General features: G+C 41.9%; 1 protein-coding gene across 3 annotated transcripts in view; it reads right to left on the reverse strand.

Moving 5' to 3' along the window:
• The window catches only part of LOC125454761 (apoptosis-stimulating of p53 protein 2-like), an 81,168-nt gene that overhangs the window by 63,110 nt on the left and 2,177 nt on the right, over positions 1-15,881 (reverse strand). For all 3 annotated transcript variants that reach the window (XM_059648629.1, XM_059648628.1, XM_059648626.1), the window contains exons 2-3: positions 1,787-1,934; positions 204-323 (exon numbers count right to left, since the gene is read on the reverse strand). In XM_059648629.1, the coding sequence (XP_059504612.1) occupies positions 204-323; positions 1,787-1,934 (268 nt within the window). The remainder of the gene's footprint in view (positions 1-203; positions 324-1,786; positions 1,935-15,881) is intronic.

The following is a 15,881-nucleotide window of genomic DNA, read 5'->3' on the forward strand; positions in this document are numbered from 1 at the left end:
TCTAGCAAGCTGCATCAGACTAGATTTACTTATTTTGTTCATCCATTAGAAACTAATTCCAGGAGTATAATTGCATATAACAGAAAATATGAAAACCGAGTTGGAAAGTTTGAAAATAAAATTAATTATCTGAAAATGAACTGATTCCCATCTATGATAAAGATGCATTAAATTGGGCTAAACAAATGTGACACAAATCTTACCTGTATCCCTGGTTGCGCTTGGTGGATGCTCATGGCGCAGATAGAAACGAACGTCATTTCTTTGAACACCCCATTGTTGCAGAATATCGTATATACGTTCATTATCTGCTATGACACGTTCTACAACGAAGAATAATTAAATTACTTCTGTTCCATGTTACCTTCTACTAGTAAGAAGTGTTGTCAACCTACAAATTGTGACATCTCCTTCTTTAAAGACCAAACACCACATCATCTTAACTTTCCGTATTTTTGATTGCAGACTGAAGTGGGTGAAGTCAGAAGCCTTGCTTTTCAGACTCAGAGCTGGTTTCATTCCACAACCGAGAGCACGCACAGGAGCAAAACAGAATGAGCTAGTAAGGGAAAGAGCGAGACAGAGCGCATGCGAAGTGGGAGGGTTGGGGAGGAGACAAAACGGAGATGGACAGTGGGGGAGCTGAGATGGATGGCCAGCGAAAAGAGAGTCCAGTTGCAGACGATCGAGTGGTTGACTGGTATGGGAAATGACGATCCATTGCCCACGACAAAAAAAAAACCTTCTGCCTGCCAACAAATGTGAGACTGACTTCCAGGTAGCTCAACAGTTCATGGGCAGGAACGTGATGACTAAAAGCATCAGATCTCCCCAAAGAAAAGAACTATCATGCCTCTGCAACAAGACCCTCCTCAAACCTGAAGAAAGCTTATTTCCCTCATCAATTGTAGGAAACTGTATCTTTTAACCAACAAGTCACAGACATCGGAACTGATGCCTGTGCGTAATACATGCAAAGTACAAGTATTGGAGAAGATAGATCAAGGAGCAGTAGATACAGACAAGCAGAAAGGATTGCCTCAGCAAAACCTACAGGGAACCAGTAATCATTCTTCCAAGTCTCTCTCTCTGCCCATAAAACACTTTTTGTATTTGTATGTTTCTGTAGGGCAAATTTTATAAAGGGGTTAGAGTTTTAACTGGAGTCTTATGCTGATGGTTCATAATTGTAGGTGTATAGCTAGAAAATATTTGTAATAAATAGTTCTTATTAAGTACAAAACCTGGTCCGTGAGTTCTGTTAACCAGGATCTACAAAGACAGGTAAAACGTGGGATCTTGTGTACGTTAAAATCTTTAACTTTTGTAACGACACTGAGAACAGCAGGGTTCAATTGCTAGCACACTACTTCACTGAGGCAATAAGAACAGCTATGATGTACAAAGTATCTGTTAGTTAATGAATTATTCTCAATAATAAATTGATAATAAATATTGGAATTTTGTTTATCATTTCACCCATAAAAACTGGGCTCTCTGAGCTGACAGTTTGTTCCGAAGTGCTTCCAGTTAAGCTAAGTTGCTACTTACCCTGTACTGCTAAAACATGTAACTGCTCCCTAGGATTCATGAGCAAGCTACTTCAAGTTAACTGGTTCAATTTTTTTTGCATTTGCTAATGTCTGTTAATTTGAAACAGCCCCAATACTACTTTGTAGACAGAATATACTGCAAAAAGGCTGTTTGTGTTGTGTTCCAAAAGTCAATAGTGACAATCCAACAAAACAGCTTGAACACGTACAGTCGCTGAACAGATTTCACTTACCAGCACCATGCCAACGCTCAGCCAAGTAACAGTCTCTCTCTCCTGGTTCTTTGCAATAGCCAATAACATCTCGACATGTGGTATCTGGAGTGATTGGTACCTCTGTGTAATGCTGATCATTGTTCCTCAGGTACACAGTGAGAAACATCTACATCAAGCAAAGGGAAAAGCTTTACTCGGGTCAATTTTTTTCTCAACACTGCCAACCTCACAATGAAGTTCATGTAATTCCATATTTAGTCCAAACATCAAATTGGTCCATAATGCTCAAATTGTCCACGATCAGCGTCAATCTTTTACAGTGAACAACCAAAAGCCAACTACTTGCGTAATATTAGCTCGTGGGTTGGCAAATAATTTAGACTCAAGTTTATACACATGGCAAGTAAACGTTTCACATGGATGACATGCAAGTCAAATTGGTTGCTTTCTCTTGGGGAGGCGATGGCCTGGTGGTATTATCTCTGGACCTTTAATCCAGAGACCCAGATAATGTTCTGGGGACCCGAGTTCGAATCCCACCATGGCAGATGATGGAATTCGAATTCCACAAATATCTGGAATTAAGAATCTAATGATGACTGTGAATCCATTGTCGATTGTCAAAATTGAAAAACCCATCTGGTTCATTAATGTACTTAGGGAAGCAAACTGCAATCCTTGCTTGGCCTGGTCGACTTGTGACTGCAAACCCATAGCAATGTGGTTGACTCCTAACTGCCCTCTGGGCAACTAGGGATGGGTAATAAATGCTGCCTAGCCAGCAACGCCCTCATCCTGTGAATGAATACAGAGGAAAAATAAGCTTCAAGAGCGGTTGGAACTCCGGTTATCCAGGCAAGTAAAGGCATTCCAACATATGGTTAACAACACTTGTAAATGGCTGGAGGGATATGAAGAGTCAGATGAGTTAATCACCACTCAACTTCCAGACTTTGATCTCTTGTAGATATTATGACTGATTCCATTTCTGGTCAATGGTAACCGTCAGCATCTTGTTTCTATAGGATTCAACAGTGGTAATTAAAGAGGGAAGGACATCAGGTCTTGCGGTTGCAGATTTTGGAGGTGCCAATGGCCTCCATTGTCCATAATACCAAATGTTAAATTGATGGATCTATCCTAGCAAAGTACAGTAGTGATATCAGAAAACATGATGGAGGGTATCTTATGAAAGAGATGCTCCCCCTAGCTGGGATGTCTTGAACTAGGGGATCTCAAATTAAGGGTTCTATCATTCAGGACTGAGATGCAAAGAAACATCTTCATTCACGCTTCCAAATCTTTGAAATTATGTAGATCAGGTACAGTGGACACCTGTGTTATGGAAGCCAATTTGAACAAAGATCACATTATTTTTGGATACCAAAGGAATTCAGGGCTAAGGGGTAACATGGAAAGGTGGAACTGCAGATTATCCTTGAACTTACTGTATGGTGATGTAGGATTGAAGGATCAATGGTGCTCCACTGGAACCTCCCAGCAAAATCAGGCAGTACATATGGAGCACAAAACAGTTCATGTTTGAAGTAAATGAATTTTCACATTATGTTCTTCACCCTCAGTACCATTCAACCATAGCCCCTCTCCTTCTTAAGGCTCTGGCATTCTGCCCTAAGTTTGATCTCCAGGATTCCTCAGTTCTCTGCCGGAGGCCTAACTATTAACGTAAATCCAGTTAACTGGGTGATATTGAATCTTAAAAAAAGCTATTTATATTACCCAACATTTGCACTTTAAATATTTTTAAAATATTACGGCAGATTAATTAATGAAATCACTTTTACAGATGACCAATGGCCACACTCGATCTTTCTTCTACCAAATAAATGCAGCAGCAATTACCTCACAAGTGAATGTTTTTTGAGAGAAAGAATAAGATTCTGGACACAACTAAATTCCACCTGTGATATTCATTCCTGTTTCACAGTCAGTACACATCTTCTTTAAGTCTACCACTATTCTCTTCACACAACTATAATCACAGCAGTAAGGCTATTCCAAGTCCTATATCTAGTTTCTCTAATAAAAAAAGAGATGAGAGATTCTGACAATACACAGATAGGCTGACTAAAGGGGAGGCCATATTGGATTTGGTGCTTGGTGACAAACCAAGCCAGGTGTCAGATCACTTGGTGGGAGAGCATTTCTGCTAGAGATCATAACTCCCTGACCTTTACTAGAGCATGGAGGGGGATAGGAGCAGACAGAATGGGAAAGTATTTAACTGGGGGAGGGGGAATTACAATACTATTAGGCAAGAACTGCAGAACATAAATTGGGATCAGATGGTCCCAGGGAAATGTGGAGGTTGTTTAGGGAGTAGTTGCTCTAAGTACTAAGGTAACAAAGTGTAGAGCTGGATGAACGCAGGCCAAGCAGCATCTAAGGAGCACAAAAGCTGACGTTTCAGGGGTAGACCCTTCATCAGAAAAGGGAGAGGGGTAAGAGGGTTCTGAAATAAATAGGGAGAGAGGGGTAGGCGGATCGAAGAATGGATAGAGGAGAAGATAGGTGGAGAGGAGTCAGACAAGTTAAAAAGGTGGGGATGGAGCCAGTAAAGCTGAGAGTAGTTCGGGGAGGTAGGGAGGGGATAGGTCAGTCCGGGGAGCAGGATGAGGTTAGTAGGAAGGCAATGGGTCTGCGGCTTTAGGTGGGAGGAGGAGATTAGTGAGAGGAAGGACAGGTTAGGGAGGCGAGGATGAGGTGGGCTGGTTTTGGGATGCGGTAGGGGGAGGGGAGATTTTGAAGCTTGTGAAATCCACATTGATACCATTGGGCTGCAGGATTCCCAAGCGGAATATGAGTTGCTGTTCCTGCATCTTCAGGTGGCATCGTTGTGGCACTGCAGGAGGCCCAGGATGGACATGTAATCTAAGGAATGGAAGGGGGAAGTTGAAATGGTTCGCGACTGGGAGGTGCAGTTGTTTATTGCAAACCGAGCACAGGTGCTCTGCAAAGCGGTCCCCAAGCCTCTGCTTGGTTTCCCCGATGTCGAGGTAGCCACAATGGGTACAGTGGATGCAGTATACTACGTTAGCAGATGAACGTGTGCTTGATTTGGAAAGTCTTCTTGGGGCCTTGGATGGGGGTGAGAGGGGTGGTGTGGGCAGGTGTAGCACTTCCTGCCATTGCAAGGGAATGTGCCAGGTGAGGTGGGGTCGGAGGGGAGTGTGGAGCAGACAAGGGAGTCACGGAGACAGTGGTCCCTCTGGAAAGCAGACAAGGGTGGGGAGGGAAAAATGTTTTTGGCGTTGGGTCGGATTGCAGTTGGCAGAAGTGTCAGAGGATGATGTGCTGGATCCAGAGGTTGGTGGGGTGGTACGCGAGGACGAGGGGGATTCTCTTTTGGTTGTTATTGCGGGGACGGGGTGTGAGGGATGTCCGTAAACTGTTCTTCCTCTCACTTATACCCTCCTCCCACCTCAAACTACCTCACCATTTCCTACCTACTAACCTCAGCCCACCCCCTTGACCTGTCCATCCTCCCCGGACTGACCTATCCTCCCCCCCACCTACACTTACTTTTACTGGCTCCATCCCCGCCTCTTCAATTATTCTGTCTCCCCTCCACCTATCTTCTCCTCTATCCATCTTCGATCCGCCTCCCCCTCTCTCCCTATTTATTTCAGAATCCTGTCCCCATCCCCCATTTCTGATGAAGGGTCTACACCCGAAATGTGAGCTTTTCTGCTCCCGAGAAGCTGCTTGGCCTGCTGTATTCATCCAGCTCCACACCATGTTATCTTGGATTCTCCAGCAGCTGCAGTTCATTTTATCCCTGATACAATTTTAGCTTTAAGTATTGGCTAGGTTTGTCCCACTGAGGCAAGGAAAGGATGGTAAAGTGAAGGAACCTTGGATGACAAGACAATGTGGAATGCCTAGTCAAGAGAAAGAAGAGAGCTTAAGGTTGAAGAAGCAAGGAACTACAAGAGGAACTGCAGAATGGACTTAGAACAGCGAGAAGTGGGTATGAGAAAACGTTGGTGGGTAGCATCAAGGACAACCACAAGGCTTACGCTCCTCATGTGAGGAGCAAGAGGATGGCCAGAACGATAGTAGGGCCAGAGATAGTGGAGGGAACTTGTGCACAGAGTCGGGGGGTTGGGGAGGTCCTTAATGAATACTTTGCTTCAGTATTCATCATTGAGAGGGACCTTGACTTTCGTAAAGACAGCACGAAACAGGCAGATATGCTTGAACAGGTTGAGGTTAGGAAGGAGGATGAGAAATTCTGAAAAACCATGAGGATAGATAAGTCCCCGAGGCCAGAGAAGATATACTCAAGGTTACAGCGGGAAGCAAGGGAAGATATGGCTGCCCCTTTGGCAATGATCATTGCATCCTCACTGTCCACTGGAGTAGTACCAGAAGATCGGAGGGTGGCAAATGTCAATCCCTTGTTCAAGAAAGGGAATAGGGATAATCCTGGAAATTACAGAACGGAGAGTCTAATTTCTGTGGTGGGCAAATTATTGGAGAGGATTCTGAGAGATAGCATTTATGATCATTTGGAAAAACACAGTTTGATTAGAAATAGTCAGCATGGCTTTGAGGGGGGCAGGTCATGCCCTAAGAGCCTTATTGAATTTTTGAAAGTGTAACAAAACACATTGATGAAGGCAGATTAGTGGGTGTGGTGTGTATGGATTTTAGCAAGTATGATAAGGTTCCACATGGTAGGCTCTTTCAGAAAGTAAGGAGGCATGGGATTCAGGAAAATTTGGATGTCTGGATACAAAACTGGCCGTCCAACAGAAAACAAAGAGTGGTAGCAGATGGAAAGTATTCAGCCTGGAGCTCGGTGACCAGTGGTGTTCCACAGGGATCTGTTCTTGGACCTCTGCTCTTTGTGATCTTTATAGATGATTTGGATGAGGAAGTGGAAGGGTGAGTTAGTAAGTTTGCTGATGACAGGAAGGTTGGTGGAGCTGTGGACAGGGTGGAGGGCTGTTCTAGGTTGCAACAGGACATTGACAGGATGCAGAGCCGGGCAACAAAGTGGCAGATGGAATTTAACCTAGAAAAGTATAAGTGATTCATATTGGAAGGTCAAATTTGAAAGCAGAATACAGGGTTAATGGCAGGATTCTCGGCAGTGTAGAGGAACAGAAGGATCTTGGGGTCCACGTCCACAGATTCCCTCAAAGTTGCTACCCAGGTTGACAGGGTTGTAAAGAAGATGTATCGTGTGTTGGCTTTCATTGGCAGGGGAATTGAGTTGAAGAGCCACGAGGTTATGCTGTAGTTCTATAAAACCCTGGTTAGATCACACTTGGAATATTGGGTTCAGTTCTGGTCGCCACATTATAGCAAAGATGTGGAAGCTTTAGAGAGGGCGTACGGGAGATTTACCTGGATGCCGCATGGACTGGAGGACAGGTTCAGGGAAGCTACAGCTTTTTTCATTGGAGCAAAGAAGGATGAGAGGCGAATTGATAGAAGTGTACAAGATAATGAGGAGCATTGATACAGTGTACAGTCAAGGGCATTTTCCCACGGTGAAAATGACTATTATGAGGGGGCATAATTTTAAGGTGACTGGAGGAAGGTATAGGGGAGATGTCAAATGTACATTCTTCACACAGAGTGATGGACGTGTAGAATGCACTGCTGACAGCGGTAGTGGAGTCACTAGTGGTAGTGGAGTTACAGACATTTAAGCGACTCTTGGATAGCCACATGTATGACAGTATAATGTAGGGTATGCAGGACAGTTTGATCTTGGCAGGATAATAGGCTGGCACAACATCGTGGGCCAAAAGGCCTGAACTGTGCTGTACTCTTCTGTTCTAGGTTCTCGATACCTTTGGATCTTTTGTCAACTGTCAATGATTAAATATTTACATTTAGACATGTCTGTCCAGGAATGGCAGCTATTTTGAATGCAATAGCTGAATTTTACAATTCAGGGCAATGGTGCTGCTACATGTCTGATTTGGCTTGAAAAGTCTTTCCAACCTTCACAAATGAATTGTTCCATCACCCTGGTCTGAGGCTTCAGTGATTTAAAAATATTTGAGTCTGTTGGAGTGGTTTTGTTGGATGATTTCATGGCACGCTATACATTGCTTAAAATGTTCATGCACTTAAAATACACCACAGAAGAATAATTTGAAATGTGGCTACAAATATACTTTATGTATTATCGAACAAAATAATTATTCATTCTTAAACAACTTATTTCAATGCATCCCAAAAAAAAAGGCAACAGGTTTGTGTCTCCAATTTGAGAGTGGCAGTTTTCAAAAACAGTTACAGCCAACTAAAAGTCTACTGAAACACTAAACTGCATATCAACCAGGTGGATGGTGATACTTTTCCTTTAAGTTTTGAATCACTTTCTTTCTCTGTGATTTCCTTTTTATGGCTTATTTCCTATTCATGACATGAACTTTTCATAGCTGGCATTTAATAATTGTTCTGCTTCTACAGATTTCAATTATAAGATTTATCTCAGAAGCAGTGCAGAACTTTACGAAGAAAACCTGTTAAGTGGAAGTGTATGCTTGTACACACAGCCAAATATCTTATTACAAATAAGAGGGCATAGGCATCATTCTCCCAGAGAACACCAAAGCGCTGCATTTGCAGTAATTATCTTCTGCAAGACAATATATATTCTCTGATTTACAAAGCATGCACATTTGGCTTCAAGAATTAAAATTAATTTCATTGCATATACACGCCCACAGAAATTAAATAAAAATCTCAAAACAGCAACATTTTAAAGCTGATAAATTATTCAGCAATTTTCCAGTTACCTTCTGTAAAGGCCTAACCTCTTAAGTTTACTGCCTATGTGAACTAACACAAAGTTGGGCAAGAAAACAGGAAGAGATGTTTTGTCAAAGGAGTTATAAGTACGATCATTTCTCACGAACAATTGCAGGGTCACTGTACTCATCACCCACAGGAAAGCTTGCATCTCAAACTGAAGCTAAACTTCCTGCTAATAGGTTGTGATGCCATGCGAACTTTTAGATGTTTCTACCTTTTCCAAATAGGGTGGGAGCTGAATAACAAAATCCAGCAGGTTCTTAAAAGCTTACAAAAACAGTGGTTGTACCACTAGAACATATAATTTCCATACGCATGACAGCCAATGCTACCAAAATTAATTTGCCATCATTTATCTAGCTGAATGTTGACTGCCACAATGAAGCTATTGTTTCTTAGAAAGGTCAAACCTTAAAATTAACGATTGTATTGGAAGATAAACGTGTATAGATTGAGTTTGTATAAGACAATTATTTATACCATTTCAGTTCAAACATCAACGAAATATCATCTAAACATGATCTGCAAGAAATGAGACATGAAGGTCTCAAACATTATGACGCAACTTGGATGAAACCATCGATAGCATACCAAAGCCAAAAAAACTTCACAGGCAAGCTCATCCGCCCGAATTCAAATAAAACACTTAGCAACTATCGTACATTTTGCTTCCTCATTCCCAAAACACTGTATATGTAGATCTAGGAAAGTAAACAAATCTCTCTCAGAACAAAATCAGTGAAAATGTAGTACAGTGAAGTAGCCAACATGTAGAAGATAAATACTTTACTCTCATTTTCCAGTTGATTTCTATTAGTCATTGCACCTTTGGTCATATTAGTACAGAATATGAAATTTTATGGTTCCATCATACATAGCGGAATTCAAATTATTTAAACCACAATGAGGTAAACTAACAAATAAACAGCTTTTGCCAGCCTTACTCACGGAGACAAAATGAGACAAATTATACAGGAAAACAGAAGTTCTGAGCATTTCTAAACTGATTTGAACGGTTAGGAGTAAAGTATAATGATTCAAAAGTACAAAGATTCTATACTCTAATTTCAAAATTCAATGAATACTTTTGATGCAACTGACAATATTTTAAGTGATTAAAGGTCATTCCAACATTTTTGTCAATACACAAGTGTCCTACCTTCTTGAAACAGAGGGTGGAGTTTTTTTCCAGCCTCAAAAATGACATAGGACATGGTGAGAAAGGTGGAGAAAAATCAGGAGCAAGACCTATTTTCCAATCAAGTGTTGGGCAGCGAGACATGATTTGAACGAGAAAGTAGTGAGAGATCTATTTCTATTATCAAGCATTACCACCTTATTATTACTTCATCTTGCCTCACTGGGAAACTGCGTGCTAATCTCCCACTTGCTGGAGAGAAACTAGATGATGATAATTCAAGGGAAAATTCAGAGTGAATATGGGGTGCCACCAGTTCGCTGCTTGCTCATATGAACTGCCATTACGAGGCACCAACATCTTTGGGTGCAAGTTTGCAGCAATTACACACATGTCCATCCATGGACCTCGGCATTCCCCATGCACTAACCAAACCACACCCTCATGGCACATCCACAAACCTTTTACAGTATAGTTCTATACCTCCATGCTATACTTGAGTGCACCAGCATTTTTCACTTCAACTCTGTCAGGGCACATTACGCAATAGGGATCCACCTCTCAGATTCAACCACAGTACATCTCAGTGATTCTCAGTTCTCCTCTTAGCACTCACTTTGAGCTGACTTCAATACTCACAACAGCACAAGAGACCAATCCTGACTACTTTGCAGGGTTTGTGGTCTATAAACATGGGTTGTTTCAATATCTGAGACTGGGCAATTAACAGTGATAATCCACAGTTCTTACTCTACTGAGGAGGAAAGCTTATAAATGAACCAAATGAAGGTCTGGTCAATACTACACTGACAAACCTCAGCCACAATAATTGTCCTCCAACAACCTCTACTTCTAGGACTATTTTCAGCCAATGAACAGTCCCCATATTCTGACTGATTTCAATTTTGCCAGGGTCCCTCAATGCCATATTCAGTTAAATGATAGCTCGATCTCATCTCACCTGCAAAATTCAGCTCAGTGGTCCATACTTGGACATATGTTGAAAGAACATTGGGGCAAGGTGGTCCTAGCTGAACCCAAACATAGCAATAATAAGCAGGTGACTGCAGCGCAAGCACAGCTTCCTAACACTTTTAACAGAATCTTCCATCACTTTGCTTAAGATTGAAAAATCAATTCGTGGGGCAGTAGTTGATTCAATTAGATTTGTCCTCTTTCTGGACAGGCATACCCGGTCACTTTTCCTCACAACTGGGTAGGTGCCAGCTTGGATAGGAGTTCAAGTCTTTTGGAGTGCCTTTAGTCATTTCTTCAAGAAAATGTTCCTAACTGAAGCAAAAATGTCCAAAACCATGAATAGTATGAATTTCTCAATAAGATGGAGGAAAAGTTACATTTGCATAGTATAGTTCCTCATATGTTGTGATCATTGTATTTATTTCCTAATTTAATAAGTAAATTAAAAGTTAGTGCAGCAGCAAATGCTAAAGCTGGATATCACATGCTCCCAACTGCAAGTCACTTCAATGTATAAAGTAAAAACTGTGTTGCAATTTCATTAAAATGTATTGCAGGTAATATTTCATATTGCAAGGGAGATACCAGTACTGAAGTTGGGCTGCAACAGTTTGGTATGACACAGCAGGGTCTGTAGCACAAGCAGTCAAAGGTACCGCTAAACTTTTGCAAAGATCCATAACCTTTCGCATACAGTGTCTTCAGCCGCTATTATCACAGGGAGTAGATCAAATTGGCTGACAAAAGGCGTTTGGAATGCTGAGGACCTTTGGAGGCTGCAGAGAGATGGATCACCTACTCAGCAGCCCAGTTAAAAATTGTTGCAAATGCTTCAGCCTTATAATTTGCATTAATGTGCTGAGTTCTCCCATTGTTGAGGCTAAATATATTTGTGGAGCCACTTCTCCTCCACCAGGTGTTGTTTCAGTGTCCACCACCATTCAAAACTGGATGTGGGAGGATTGCAGCTCCTAAATCTGACCTCTTGCTCATGCAATTGCTTAATTCTGCCTATCACTTGCTGCTATGTTATATGCAATAGTTGTGACAGCTTTATCCTCTCGACACTGTTTTTAACGTAGGCATGGTGTTCCTCCTGCATGCGCACTTGCACTCTTCACTGAAGCAGGTCTGATCTCCCAATTTAATGGTAATGGTAGACTAGGGTATATGCCAGGCCATTAAGTTACAGGCTGTGGTTGCAGCACAATCCTGCTGCAGATGTTGGCTCACTGACTGCCCAGTGGACAGTCACGAGTCACTAAATCAGTTTGAAATCTATGCCATTTAGCATGATAGTAGTACCTTGCAAGATGACAAATTGTTACTTCAAAAGGCGGATGTCATGCCAATCAAGGGAGCAGCTTTGTGCTTGAGTGTTGCTGGAGATGCAGCCATCTAGGCAAGTGGGGAGTATTCTAACACTCGTGACTTGTGCTTTGCAAATGGTGGACAGGGTCTGAAAACTAAGGAGATGAGTTACTCGCTACAGTATTCCTAGCCTCTGAACTGCTCTTGTAGTCACTGTGTTTACGTGGTGAATCCTGTTGAGGTTCTGGTCAACGGTAACCCCAAGCATGTTGATAATGGGAGATTCAATGATGGTAACACCGTCAATATCAAGGAGTGGTCAACTTGCCTCCTGCTGGAGATGGTCGTTGAGTGGCATTCACGTGGCATAAATGTCAGCTCATACCTGGATACTGATCAGATCTTAAGTACTGAAGCAGTCCATATTCAAATGCAATGAGAAGTCACAAACGGTGCCATTATTAGCAAACATTTCCACTTGTGACCTTATGACGGAGGGAAGGTCAACTAGCTTGGTCAGCAGTAGAGCTGCCGAAAGCTTTGGTGGGTGACATCCAGAGTACATTCTGTGCGTGAGGCACCCTCACTACCTCCAAGTAGTATTCAAAATGGAGTATTGATTCATCAGTTTTGGGTGATTGGGTATGTGGTAATCAGCAGATGTTTTTTGAAGTCTTTCCTCTCTACAAACTGAACATCATTTTACTGCCACTGACGATGGTATCTTGGACACTGTTAAGTTCAATTTCACAAGTCTGATTATGATTCCCAATATAGCCAATCATTGTGTCATACACACACAGGATCCAACTCCAAACAGACAGCCCAATCTCACCTTCAAGACTACCAATTTTGTTGCAGCCTCCACATGTTAATAAACAGGACTTCACAGGACAGAGGGATGAATGTGCAGTTGTCATTTCGAGTGCCTAAACTGACACCAAGTAATCCACCCATTTTCATTCCTGTGTGGATCTTTTAGCTGTTTGATCCAATGAAATGATCCAGCAAGCCATTCAAGAGGGCAGTGAAAAGCAAACCACGTTCCAACTGATCTCAAGTTGGACAGATTTGGAAAGTACAGAAGACTTTCTTCTCTAATGGGCGTGAGCAAACCATATATTTTTTAGGACAATTTCCCCCTTCCTCAGACATTAGTGACATGTGGATGTATTTATGAGTTGAGGCTTGGGAGGTGTCACAGACTACTATGATAGCACATTGCTCCTGAGTGCTGAATTAAAATCACTAAAAAAACTGTAATGCTTTGTCCTGACACAGTGTGCGATGGAGGCTTCACAAGAATGTCTTCTAAACAGAGATTTGGTAGAAGTGCTCAAAATCATGAGGGGTCTGGACAGAGTAGACAAACTTACTGTTGGTATAATGATCAAGAATCAGAAGGACAGCAATATAGGGTTATTCGCAAAAGCAGCAATGATGATATGAGAACAATATCTTTTTAAGTCAGTGGTTAGGACCTGGAATGAGCTGCCTCAGTGTGATGGAAGACAACTGACATCTTCAGAAGAGAACTGAATAATTCTCAGAAGGAAGTATCGCAGACCTTTGGGAAAAAGACAAGTGAGTGCCACCTGGGTGATTTGTACCTGCAGAGGTGACTGGAGGCTGAATAGCCTCTGTGTGCTATTACCATGCTATTATTCAAGGTGTTGCAGTCATTGCACTAAATTTTCCCTCACTAGTTGAGATTTGGATCTTAGCTATGAAACTGGCAATCTAGCTGTTACTTTACAAGAGACTTTACATGATCAGAGTATGTTTCAAACATATTACTATGATACTGAAACAATGAAGCTCATTCTATTTGGTGTACAGTTCTCCTGACAAGTTACCTTCAAACACCCATTAGGCTAACAGCTCAGCAGATTTGCCCAAACACAATCATGTCCAGTCACTCAAAGAGTTGATAATGAATTGCATCACATCAGCACTTGATAGGAGGAGCAAACAGTAGGTCAATTGACAATAATAGTAATTCTTGTTGGAAGTATGTTTGCTCATTTGATGCCAAATAGGGAACATCAATGAACAGTAGAGATAGGTTATAAAAATCTGATTAAAGATCCAGCAAAGAATCTGGAGAAAATACAATGATTAAAATAAATAATGGCCCTCCTCAGAATTTTTTTTATATAAGTGTCCAGATTCAACCATAAAGGTATTTCAAAGATTTTCAGTTAATATCGTTTTCCAATAAACATCTGGAATTGAAGTCATTAATTTAAGTTTACTAACACGATTTCAAATCGTTAATTATTGATGCTAACTTTGCAGATGAAAAACACAAACAGTGGATTAAAACCAACTTGAACTATTTCACAGGAGACAGAAAATCCAGAAACTTAACAATTCTGCAATGTCAACATTTTAGTTACAAAAAAAACAACTAACTGGTTATCGCATTTAACTTTAAGGCAGAGAACACGATCAAAAGAACTTGAACACACTTTACTCCCTGCAACATGCACTGAACTAAAGACAAAATCTTGAGTTCATGTAACATGGGATAAATGCATTCTAATTCAGACTTTAATGATCAATTCATGTGGATTTTCCACACGTCGTGAAACAACAGTTGCTGCACTTGGGACAGAAACAGAACAGAATCATCCTCACTAAAAATATGTAAGTGACTTGTAGCTAGGATGGCAACTCGCAGAAATATTAAAGTAAGCAGTAAAAAAAAAAGACTGAATTATGCAAGCAAAAGCCATTCCTTTATTCACAATATTCTTGAATTGAAACCAAAATGAGAGGAAGCTCTATTTATGTTGGCACATAATTTAGTCTTCCATCTCCCAAATTTGATATTTTGTAAGCAATCTTATCATTTCAATTCCTACTTTTGGTAATAAAACTAAAAGCCTCCTTTTTTTAAAACGCCATTTGCTTGGCTTTAAAAATCTGGTTTCAAGAGTATAAGTCAACCGCATTACTGGACGGTACTGGTGAAGAATATTTCTTGATCTGTAAACAGGCAACTTGGATAACAAAGTGTGAAGCTGGATGAATACAGCAGGCCAAGCAGCAGCTTCGGAGCACAAAAGCTGACGTTTCGGGCTAAACCCTTCATCAGAGAGGGGGATGGGGGAAGAGGGTTCTGAAATAAATAGGGAGAGAGGGGGAGGCAGATCGAAGAATGGATAAAAGGAGAGGACAGGTGGAGAGGTAGGGAGGGGATAGGTCAGTCCGTGGAGGATGGACAGGTCAAGGAGGCGGGATGAGGTTAGTAGGTAGGAAATGGAGGTGCAGCTTGAGGTGGGAGGAGGGGATAGGTGAGAGGAAGAACAGGTTAGGGAGGCGGGGATGAGCTGGGCTGGTTTTGTGATGCAGTGGGGGAAGGGGAGATTTTGAAGCTTGTGAAGTCCACATTGATACCATTGGGCTGCAGGGTTCGCAAGCGGAATATGAGTTGCTGTTCCTGCAACCTTCAGATGGCATCATTATGGCACCGCAGGAGGGCCAGGATGGACATGTCATCTAAGGAATGGGAGGGGGAGTTAAAATGGTTCGCGACTGGGAGGTGCAGTTGTTTATTGCGAACCGAGCGGAGGTGTTCTGCAAAAGCGGTCCCCAAGCCTCCGCTTGGTTTCCCTAATGTACAGGAAGCAACAATGGGTACAGTTAATGCAGTATATCACATTGGCAGATGTGCAGGTGAACATCTGCTTGATATGGAACGTCATCTTGGGGCCTGAGATGGGGGTGAGGGAGGTGGTGTAGGGGCAAGTGTAGCACTTCCTGCGGTTGCAGGGGAAGGTGCCGGGGAGTGTGAAGCGGACAAGGGAGTCCCAGACAGAGTGGTCTCTCTGCAAGGCAGTCAAGGGTGGGGATGGAAAAATGTCTTGGGTGGTGAGGTCG

This window comes from Stegostoma tigrinum, chromosome 9, assembly GCF_030684315.1.
Source record: "Stegostoma tigrinum isolate sSteTig4 chromosome 9, sSteTig4.hap1, whole genome shotgun sequence".
Taxonomy (NCBI): Eukaryota; Metazoa; Chordata; class Chondrichthyes; order Orectolobiformes; family Stegostomatidae; genus Stegostoma; species Stegostoma tigrinum.